The sequence below is a fragment of the Myotis brandtii genome, unplaced genomic scaffold (assembly GCF_000412655.1).
Source record: "Myotis brandtii unplaced genomic scaffold, ASM41265v1 scaffold2876, whole genome shotgun sequence".
Taxonomy (NCBI): domain Eukaryota; kingdom Metazoa; phylum Chordata; class Mammalia; order Chiroptera; family Vespertilionidae; genus Myotis; species Myotis brandtii.
The window spans coordinates 2,712-14,758 of record NW_005360987.1 but is presented as its reverse complement, the minus strand read 5'-3'; the positions used below and the strand labels follow the sequence as shown (position 1 = coordinate 14,758).

The 12,047-nt window shown below is 39.3% G+C and overlaps 1 protein-coding gene across 1 annotated transcript; it reads left to right on the top strand.

Moving 5' to 3' along the window:
• Window positions 1-10,628: 10,628 nt before the first annotated feature.
• LOC102257408 (olfactory receptor 7D4) lies at window positions 10,629-11,567 on the top strand. The gene has a single exon (XM_005869085.1). It carries the CDS (start codon window positions 10,629-10,631, stop codon window positions 11,565-11,567), a length of 939 nt encoding a protein of 312 aa, XP_005869147.1.
• Window positions 11,568-12,047: the final 480 nt, after the last annotated feature.

Genomic DNA, 12,047 nt, shown 5'->3' with positions numbered 1-12,047 from the left:
ATTTTACGTTATATATTTAATATTTCTATTATATTATTATTTATATCCGTTTCTTCGTACCACAATTTCATGAAAATTCTTGCACCTCTCTTGATTTCACACAAGTGAGAATTTGTATTGCTAAGTTAGTGGTAATTAATATTTCAACTTCTAAAAATTGGTGTTGGGCTGACCAACAGCCCCTGAACGACGGATGAACAAATTACCCCGACACAGTTTGACTGTGAAAGAGAGGGCTAAGGGGCTCCTGGCTCTGGTAGCCAAGGCAGCCTCTATTGCCTGCTTCATTAGGCCTTAATTGGAATTTTTATCTTTAGATACAATCAGTAGGATGAGTAATCTTGGGAGGACACATGTGTTTACATTGTACTCTAGGCAAGGGCATCCAGGGATTATGATTAAGAATTCCAGTAAACATCCGGGGGTCTGCACGTACACAGACTTGTTTGGAAAGGTCAAGGAATAATTAGGGGCACCTTCCACATTCCCCTAAGACTCCCCTAAGTCGGAATTCCAATACACAGGGCAGGCGGCCTTCCACACACGTCCCTTTTATCAGAAGGTCCTCCTTACAACTTTCCAACCAAGTCCCTTGTGCTCCCCTACAAATTGGTACATGTGCAATTTTACTAACGCCTTATTGACAATATTTCTTGTTCCAATACAAAAACCATTTTCTATTAACTACATCCTTTTATTAGAAGGGTATGCATTTGAAAGTATTCTTGAAGTCTGTTTTATAATTAACCATTCCATGAGAACTCCACATGAAATTTTCATCTTCATAGCAATTTATTTTCCATTTTGGATTTCAAAACTGGACTGTACAATGCATGACTATTTATAGAAAAACCATAAAATCCACAATTTTTGTGACATTATGGCCCCTGTAAATCACTGACACGTTTCCTAATTCACAGGTGAACTCACTGAACCAAAAGGGGATAAATCAGTTCTTCTACCTCCATTTCCCATTTGGGACCAAAGTAGGTTTGAAAGAACCACTCATTAGCTAATGTGGAGGTGACAGTGCCCTGGTGAGGAAATAAGGAGATCGAATTTTGAGTCCTGAATCTTTCACGCCCTCCATGTGGAGTGCGTGGAAATCTCTGAATCTCTGTGCTTGTGTTCCTTCTTGGAAATGGCCCATCTAACATTCATCTCTAGACCATGTGTGGCACCAAAGGGAAGTTTGGAACTCAAGAAAGATTTGATCATTTTTTAACAAAGAATTTCAGTCATTATTAGGATAGAGTGCTTACTAATAAAAGACAATTCCAAAAATGTAATGCCATTTTATGGCAGAAAGGGTGAAGCCTCTCCTGTCTCAATCAAGGCACTAGAGCATGGAATGACATGAAATCCTGAAATGTCCCTCAGCTCAACAATAAGGTTTACTTCCCCCTTCTTTCCTGCTTCTATTTTTATATTTATAAAAACCCACTGCAATGGATATTCAGTATTTGAATACGATAGATACTATTACATGGAAATTAACAGGTGTCATAAAAAGCCCATGACATAGACACAAATGAACACTGTTTTATCTTCTCTCTATTCCTATGGGACATTCTAGAAATGGAAGGAAACACTGGCATGAATGGTCAAATGCGGGGAATTCATATTGACCACTTTGTTTCTTAAACAATAGAAGAATCTATTCAATGTTTACGTGAGGATTTTTGATGCCTCCTGTCTGCCAACAAGGTATAAGCTTGGGGTGGGAGATCAGAAATAAATAACACACAGTCATTTCCCTCAATATACTAAGGATGTACTTGTAAAAACAAAAATGAAAGGTCATGTCAGGAATGTAGGGAAATCAGAACTTCAGCTCACCCTTACTGTATGCATCCATCACATATTTATTACATACAGGGCATCAATTATTTGTTTAATCCTTACTCAGTGAAGTTGTGTCAACTGAGAATCAACTCAGAGGACAATCCCACGTTTCAAAGACATTAAGAACCTTCCCCCTAGCACACTAATTATAAGTAGAGCAGAAGGGATTCAAAATTAAATTATTAGTCTCTGAAGTCTCATGCACTAAACTTCACTGTGCCCCAACTTTCTGAAATTTTAAGCAGAGTTACAGAGATCTTAACCACAGATACCTCTGAGGTACATTTTGAACTGCTTTGAGTATCCTGAATAGGAATGGACCCAAAGATTCTGACTTTGGCCCTAGCCAGTTTTGCTCAGTGGATAGAGCATCGGCCTAGAGACTGAAGGGTCCCAAGGACACATGCCCAGGTTGCAGGCTCAATCCCTCCCCAGTAGGGGGCATGCAGGAGGCAGCCAATCAATGATTCTCTCTCACCAATGATGTTTCTATCTTTCTCCCCCTCTCCCTTCCTCTCTGAAATTAATAAAACTATATGTTTTTAAAAAGACTCTGATTTTGTCTCCTTTTGAAATTGAGTAGGTTGATTATAAGAATGGAGGAAGAAGTGGACAGTTGACGTGAAATCCAGGAGCAAGGACAAGACAGGGGTCTGCCCTAAATTATCATGTGCCAATTCTTTCTATGACCTTAGCCTGTGGTCTCAGCCATCCTGTTTATAGTTGATGCAGCAAATGTGACCTACTGCTCTCCACTGGGGCCTACCAGAAGACTCCACAGGGAAGATAATAGTAAGTAGGGGGTTCCTGTCAGGATTGAGAGGAAATGAAAGGACTGTTTGGATTGGCCGAGGAGAAAACTGGCCAGATGTCCTGAATCTGGAGTCAGACTGCCCAGATACAAACCTGGCTGCAGTTCTAACTCATGATCTGTTTCGAGTTACATAAAACGCTATGCTCCTTTCTTTCTATGTAAAAGAATAATAATGTTTGCACTTATAATTCAGAAGAGATTATACAGATGAAACCAAACAAAATACATAAAACATATATTTCAGAGCCTGGCACTTAGGAAGCCCTCAATGAAAGTGCTTGATGTTATGGTTAATGTCATCCTTCTCATCATCACCTTCATGATCCTTTGGGGCTGCTTAGGGGCAAGTTTAGAGAGATTCGCTTTCTGCTATGCTGAGGAAGATGCCAACCAGAGCCAGAACCAATGAGGATGGAAGGTGAACTCTGAAAGTCTCACACCCCCACCAGAACCAAGAACACCAACTTCGTAGGGCCCTGATCTGAAATTTTGCATATTGGTGCCCTCTCATCAATCTATTCCAACATGTTCCTTCTCCAATCACCATCTCCCATAGCACTTACTGGGCTGGGCTGCATCTCTGCTGGAGCATGAACAAGGAGAATCAATGGATCTGCTGCCCCTCTCCTGCCTTGTGGGTGACAAGGGCTTGGGGTTTCTCCTCAGGGGTGGCAGGAAAACAGACTCAGGCTGGGACCCTCTGATGCATATGCCCACAAAGGAGGGAGACAGATATGTAGCCAATCCAGTAGGATTAGCATCCATAAGGGCTGGAGGAATCAGCCAATTATTTACTGTTATGATCTTAGGGGCTCATTGCACAGATCTCCTAATTAGCCAATTGGTCCATGTTGTCCTACTCTCTGGATACTTGCCAGTATTAATGGAAGGGAAAAAAGGAAAAAAAAGTGAATGTCCCTGGAGGATCTTGGTCCTTTCTCTCCTGAGAAGGAAGGTCACCTGTTCTCCTTGCTTCTTACTTCCAAGTTTCAGGATCTTAATTAAAATTCAAACTTCTTTTTTATTTAACCACTTACTGTGTGATTTTGGTACCTGTAAATGCATTGTATTCATCATGAAACCTATACAGAACTAGCTCTTCTATACCAAGTATGTGATACTTTTTCCATTTTATCAATTAATATTTGTCTCTAAGGACAACTTCTTATTTTCATTGCCTGGTTGTTGGTTGGCATTTTGTATTTTGGAGATTCACAGGTGTTTTGGTTTTTCTTTAGGGGGTGTTTATTTTGTTTTTTTGCTAAATTGAGTGAGTTCTAATTTTTTCTCTGATTGAATCATATTAATATATTATGATTCTATTGATTTTTATATATTTATTTCCTAACTAATACTTAACTCCTTCAGGGAGCTTCTTATAAGGTTTTAATCAAGGTGTCGCCAAGGGTTGCAGTCATCTCAAGGTTTGACTGGCCGAAGCCCAATTCCAAGTTCAATCACAAGGCTGTTGGTAGAATTCCCGTGCTTGCAGGCTATTGGCCAGAGAAACTCCTCAGTTCCTTGACAAGTGGGCCTCTTGACAGTGCAGCTCACAACATGGTAGTTGGGTTCCATCAACCTGAAGAGCAAAAGAGGGACAGCAGGAAGAGAGCCAGATTTTTTTTACTCCATTTTCAAAAGTGACTTTCAATCATTTCTTCACATTTTCATTGTTGGAAGCAAGTCACTATGTTCAGGTCAACCTCAATGGGAGGAAATAGATAAGCACATGGAAATCAGGATTTGGGGGTCATTGGAAGCCTCTCAGATGCTGCCCACCACATAGGCCTCATCTCTATAAGGGCTTTGTGCTCAGGCTCTTTCAGACTCAGACCATGTTCATCTGCTTTCCAGCATGGCCCCCAATTCATCACACTACAAAAACTCAACAAAAACTCATTGGAGACAACCTGACAAAGGGGTAGAACTTCCTCTCCACTAGAAACCTCAGCAGACCTCATCTACTCCTTCTGTCACACAATCCCCAGCGTGCCCTTGGTTTCTGTTCCACCAGGAGAGCTTCTCCATCAGCATAAGGCCCACGTACAGCTGTCCATAGCCACACTAACCATGTCCCAGCAGTGCTGATGCTGCTACTAGAAAGGAGTACACTCACTCCAGATCTATTCTCTATGTATTTCTTTGTGTTCTCATCTCTTGAAAACTATAATAAAATGTGGTTTTGGTTTCTCTCTGCATTTTTTTTCTAGTGGGTAGAGTGGGATCTATGTGGATAGAAGTGTGTTGTAGCCTTCTAAATTCCATCCTGCAGGCTTTCTGATTCGGAGATCTCTCTGTGAGGAATGTGGAGATTGGTTTGTCGTTAGGTGATATAAAGAAAACTGTAGATACTATTTTGTAGAATTCAAAAGAGATCCAAAGACTGGGTTATTATGACAGAAGACAGGGAAGCATGGTAATAAAGTGAAGTCTTAACCAGACCATTACTAGGGAGAGAAGAGAACTCCCCTTTGTAGACAACATGGTCCTTTGCAACTCTAGAGTAATGTAAAAGAAGATAATGTAATGTGATGACTTGTTGAATCCATGATCCCCAGGCACCATTAGAGAACACGGCAACTATAAATATGTTATCACCACTGATTTTTCCATTGTAAACCCATAGCCAAGACACTTCATTTACAAACACTTTTCTTCCTAAGCACATTTTGCAATCTTCCAGTTGCAGACAACTCACAAAATACTTTTATACCCCATACCACAATACCAGTCAGGGTTCAGTCAATAAAATAAAAACCAATCAGGCATTCTGATGAAGAAAATTTAATATAGGGAATTGCTTAAATAGTTATTAGAAGACTGGAAGGCAAAGAAAACCAAACCAATAACATAACAATCACAAGTGAAGTACAAAGATATCACACCAAGGTGGTATCCCACACTAAGGGATGTTAAAGGAAAGTTGAGTTTTAAGAACATACTCACTTTTGCAACCACTATTGAAAGTATAGAAGATGAACATGATGGAAAATAGAGCAGAGATTTCAAGAGCCTCATCCCAGTATCACAAAGCATAGAAGTGTGAGTTTGGAGCAGAGAGAAAATAGCTTCATAATAAGCTCATATGCCCAGCTGTATGGAATAGAGAGAGGGTATTGGAAGAAACATTATCAGTAATAATTGGAAAAACACATTGCCTATTGCTACTGTGGGCTTTTTGTATCTTTCACACCACCACCCCTTTGAGCTCTGATCTCTTTAGGATCTTCAGCATTTATCCATGAGCAGTTAGAACCTAAGACATAAAGGCCATTTTTGAAAGAAGGATCAGATTCAGATCAGTAGTTCTCAAAGTGGGCTGAACACTACCACCACCAGGATGTTTTTAAAAATCCTCATGCTCTGGCCATATCCCAGTCCAGTTATAGGGGAGAGCAAAATTGTGAGTATGAGAAACAGAGTTTATTCTTGATTATTATTTATTAGTTATTGTATTATTTATTTGTATTACAACTAGAAACCTACTTTTGCCCACCCTTGTATATCAGAACTAGAGGCCCAGTGCACAGATTTGTGCACCAGGGCGGCCCCTCAGCCTAGCCTGTGCTCTCTTGTAATCCGGGACCCCTTGAGGGATGTCAGAAAGCCAGTTTTGGCCTGATCCCAGGCCAGGCTGGCTGAGGGACCCCACTGGTGCACGAAGCCATGCACCAGGCCTCTAGTATGCAAATAAGATCTTTGGTTAATCTCTTCCCGCCCTCCTCCTCCCTACTTCCCTCTGAGATTCATCAGTCTGTTCCATGTTTCCATGCCTGTACATTGAGCGTTTGCACTCTGGTGGTCATTGCATGTCACAGCTACCAATTGAAAGGTCAGATGGCTGCTTAGGCTTTTATATATATAGATAACTGGTGATGAGACCCAGTTAGTAGTTTTAAGCTTCTCAGATAATTTCAATAAAAGCTAAGGTTGAAAACCAAAGGCAGGCATCTCACCCACACCTTCATAAACAGGATTGATAGATGATAAATTTGTATGGAATATACACAGAGCTTTAAAAAAGATGTAAATTTTACATATATGAAGAGTTGTTCATCTTTCTGGCATGCCTGAGTCACCAATGTTAAACTACAGAAGTCTCCATTTATATAATAAGATGCAATCAGGAAGTGATTATGATATACAAAGGATTCCAGAATGCTTCCAAGTCCCGTTAAAGACATACCAAAACAAGCAATATTCAGATGTTAAGCAAGGAGAGGAATAAAAGCCATAAGAGCCACAAAAGTGAGGTGATAAAAGAGGTAGGATTTGCAGGTCTTGATGTTTAGTTTTTCTGCATTTTCCAGCCTGCACTTCAAATGGATGGCACAAATATTCAAATCAGATTATTTTGCTGAGGAGCTTCTTGCCATGAGGACCTGAAGTGTCAGGCAGCAGTAGATCTTGAAGTTCAATGGGACATTTGTCATGTGTCTGGAAGTGTATCTCTTTAAATGTCAAGACGGCAGAGGCGAGAGTTGTGGAGATCTGAAGCACAAACTCCCAAGTGGCTCAATGGAAGTGCCATTAGAAGGGGCCACTTCTACTTCGAACCCTTGATTTATGGACAAAACATTCTATAAATCAAAGAGACAGCACACTATGATTGTCAGTGACTTAGAGTGGATACTGCATCCTATGGATTATATAGACAGCACTTCCTGTGTATTCGAAAGCCTGAACTAAACTTGGTCATTCTCTTTAAAACTAAACCTATTCTATGTCTTCCACTAAAATGTTTCTTAAACCCCCTCATGTTCCACACTCTCTTTATAATATGCTTTTTACTCCTTCCCACAGTCATGATAGGTGGTTTATATTTGTCACTTATATTTCCCCAATACTTACTCTTCAACCCCCTCTACTAGGATTGTTTCTGCCTCTACTCTTCTATTTAGAGGTAATAAGTGGAGCCCCCATGAATGTCAACAGAGGATCCATCTCACCAGGAAATGTCAATAATATTTTTCAGCCCTCATTTGGTTGGTCCTTTCAACAGAACCAAACTATTTAACCAAACTCTGCTTTTCTTTAGAAAGGACCTCTTTGCCTCAGTATCACTGTAAACAACAAGGGCCCATGATACCTACAAACTTGTTCAGGGGAAGAACATCACAGAAAGTTGCTTTCTGAGACAATTAAACATTCCTTGGGAGACACCTTGTCACTTTTAAGTCAAATCAAAGAACAAGTGTTCTTCTAGGAGGAAATAAATGTATCTCCCCCCTTTGATGCTTGTGACAGCATCAAACTTTTTCCATTTTTTTAATCTTTGCACCCCAGAGAATCTGAATTGTTTGGAGAGTGAAAAGACAGTAGAACAATTTACTTAATGAGGAGCTCTGAGAATTTGCCCCTTGAGATGCTGGAAAATTTAAATGTGTTCCTTTGTTCCTTTCTTTAATTCTCTGATCCCAGCCAAATATAAACTCAACTGAGCTTCAGCGACATCCTTCAGAGAGGGTCATCGTATTCCAGTGGAGTGAAAAAGAAATGAGACAAAGTGGGTACTGGGATTTACCTGTAGAATAATTAGCCTGTGATTATCCTGTATTATATAGTTTATGAAAATGAAGTCCCCATACTTTGAAGGTATTTTAGTTTCCACTGAAACCAGTCTTTTCCAGTATTTGTTCTGTTTCCTTCTCTCTTCTTTTTGGTATCTAGAGATCTCAACAATAAGAATTGAGAATCTCCACCTCTTTTCTACTCTTTCCTATAATTGTAGGCTCTTCTTGATTTCCATGTTTAACAATTTATTCACTGGAGATCTATTATGCCTGAGGTATTGTCTATGTTGTTCCTAATGTGGTTGGTTTTTTTTATTTCCTACCTTTTGCAGCAGACTGGACTCACTGATAACACTTAATAGTTTTATATTGATGTTATTGTTCTTTCACCTTAGTGTCCATAATATTATCTGTGAATAATATAATTATTTCTGATGCTTAGTACTCAGGAGAATTTTCTTTCCTCATTTTACCAATCTCTATAAATGTTCAGCAGAATATCAAGTGATTGAAGTTGACGTTGACTGCATTGGTCTGTTCATGAATTGAACAAAAATATTTTAGTGCGTTAATGTAGAATATCCTGTTGCCTGCAGTTTTAAAATAACTGTTATTTATTGAATTAAGAAATTGCCATTAGTGTCCTCATTTAACCAGAGGAAACCAATTATATGATGAATGGGAAGATTTCTATTTTGTGTTATAGTTACTCTTTTGGTTTCAATCTTTATTATACGTCTAACATTTGTATGTTGAGCACTTACTATTTGTCAGGTACCTGATAGGTCCTTGGAATGACAGTGGTGAGCAAATGACAGTGGTGATAAGGTAACCTATTCTTAATTTTTTTATGAACCTCCATACTGTTTTCCACAGAGGCTACAACAGTTTTTGTTCCCACAAAGGTTCCCTTTTTTCCATATCATCTCAAAAGCTTATTTCTTGACTGATTGATAATAGCCATTCCAACAGGTATGAGGTGATATCTCCTTGTGGATTTTATTTACATTTCCCCTAGAGCTAGTGAAGTTGAGTATTTTTTCATATATCTGTTGGCTATCTGTATGTCTTCTTGGGAAAAGTGTTCAGGTTCTCTACCTATTTTTTAATTGAACTGTTTGTTTTCTTGTTTTTGATTTGTATGAGTTCTTTATATATTTTGGATATTATCACTTTATTGGAAGCTTTAGGATGATTTCATGTATAGACACTGAATATTTCTTAATAAAGCATATTAATTTTTTCATTTCATGCCACTAAATTTAATACAACACATCTCCACTTGAGAGCATGTACAAATGAGCTCATGCCCTCACACATGCTTTCCATTTTATTATGATGGTAGTGTGCTTCTGTTTCCCCCTATTATCTACGTAGTCAATGTACATCTTCCTTTTCTTGGAAGAAACCACTTGGCAGGAAGTCTCTGAAGTAGGAAGCCATAAGGATCTTCATTAATTAGAAGTGCTGTGTGGTGATAAAAAAAATAGACTTGTTGTGTTTATAATGATGACTGTCCAAGTTTAAGAGAAATACTAAAAAATTATCACCATGCAAGACAGCTGTATTGTGATGTTAAGAACAGAAATTCACATTTATCACATGTCTAGTGTATATCACAGGAACTACACTAGAAAAATGATATGCATCATATCATTTAATCACACATCTGTCCTACAATGTAGGGATTATTTACTACTCCCATTGAGAAGGTGAAGTATCTGTAGCTGAAGGAGATTAAATAACTTCGTCAAGGTCACAGAGATATAACATGGTAGACCAAGTTCTGTTCCAGGAAGTCTGACTCACATCCTATTTCTAAATCACAGCTGTATACTGTACTTTGGAACAGTTATATCTAAAAAATAATTGTAATGAAAGAATAGATTAATAATGATAATAATAGCTATAACTTAAAAAGATCTTACTGTGATTAAAGGCATTTTCATACCTCACAATGATGGTCATAGCAGTAATCACATTTTAGAAAGAAACACAGTAAGTCACAAAGAGAGTTAACTGTGACATCAATATAAAGCATCAGGTCACAAAATGAAGGTTGTTTGAGTTGAAAACACAGGTTTTATTTACTATTATGAAATGAAAATAGTGTGGAGATTAAGAAACACCTTAGATGTCTTTAGCTATTTTGAAAGGCTTGTATGAAAGAAGAAATTTGTTCATGTTCATAGATTTTAATAAGTGAATTAGAATCAGTGAGTTGAAGATAAAAAGAGAAAGATTTCTGCTAAATTAAAGAAAGTCTGAATAATTACACAATTTAAAATAAAATTGGGTAACTACATAAATGGGTGAGTGACTGGAATTGGAATGACTATTAGATCATGACGGATGCCCACACAAAGATGGAAACTTAAGGTGATGACTAGCTGAGATGCCTTTGGCTGTTTACTGAATGTTGCTTTTCCTCCTTCTTTAGAATACACACCAGCTGCATGGAAGCAGAAAACCACACAGAAGTGTCACAATTCCTGCTCCTGGGTCTCTCAGATGATCCGAAACTGCAGCCCCTCCTCTGTGGAGTGTTCCTGTCCATGTACCTGTTCACTGTGCTTGGAAACTTGCTCATCATTGTGGCCATCAGCTCTGACTCCCCCCTCCACCCCCCCATGTATTTCTTTCTCGCCAACCTGTCCTTTGTTGACATCTGTTTCACCTCCACCACGGTCCCAAAGATGCTGGTGAATGTCCAGGCACAGAGCAAAAACATCTCCTACATTGGGTGCCTCATTCAGGTGTATTTTTTTACAATATTTGTTGGAATAGATAACTTCCTCCTGACTGTGATGGCCTATGACCGGTATGTGGCCATCTGCCACCCCCTGTACTACATGATCATCATGAACCCACGCTTCTGTGGCACTCTGGTTCTGATATCTTGGTTCATCATGTTATGGGTCTCCCTGCTTCATATTCTACTGATGAGGTGGCTGACCTTCTGTGTCGGCACTGAAATCCCACATTTCTTTTGTGAACTGGCTCAGATCCTTAAGGTGGCCTGCTCTGAGAACCTCATCAATAACATCTTCTTGTATGTGGCTACTGCCCTCCTGGGTGTGTTTCCTCTCACAGGGATTCTGTTTTCTTACTCTAAGATTGTCTCCTCCTTAATGAGAATATCCTCTGCAGGAGGGAAATATAAAGCATTTTCCACCTGTGGGTCTCACCTCTCTGTGGTCTCCTTGTTCTATGGGACAAGCCTGGGGGTCTACCTCAGTTCTGCTCTGACCCATTCTTCCCTACAAAACTCAGTTGCCTCAGTCATGTACATCCTGGTCACCCCCATGCTGAACCCCTTCATCTACAGCCTGAGGAACAAGGATGTGAAGGGGGCCCTGAGAAGGCTCCTCAACCTACCAGCATCTTGTCTGTGATAGAGCTCTGGCCTCCGAAGAACTAAATGTACATTGTGTGCCCAAAGGTAAATGTTGCAAATGTAAATATCTGGTTATTTTTCACTTGTAAAAAACATATTTGTTTTATTCTAGTTCCAAAACATGTGTGATTTTGCTTTTGTTTGTATTTGTATTAGTTTCTTCTTAGCTACTCCCTGAAAAATTCCTTTTTTACTTTTCTTCCCTCTATGCTGTCCACAATGTTTCATGTTTGATCAACATTCTTTCAGGTATTCTTAATATTTCTAATTATATGCCCTAGCTGGTTTTGCTCAGTGGATAGAGCATCAGCGTGCAGACTGAAGGATCCCAGTGTTGATTCCGGTCAAGGGCATATGCCCAGGTTGTGGGCTTGATCCCAGGAGGGGGCGTGCAGGAGGCAGCCAATCAATGATTCTCATCATTGATGTTTCCATCTCTCTCTCCCTCCAGGAGAGAAATCAATAATATAGATATTTT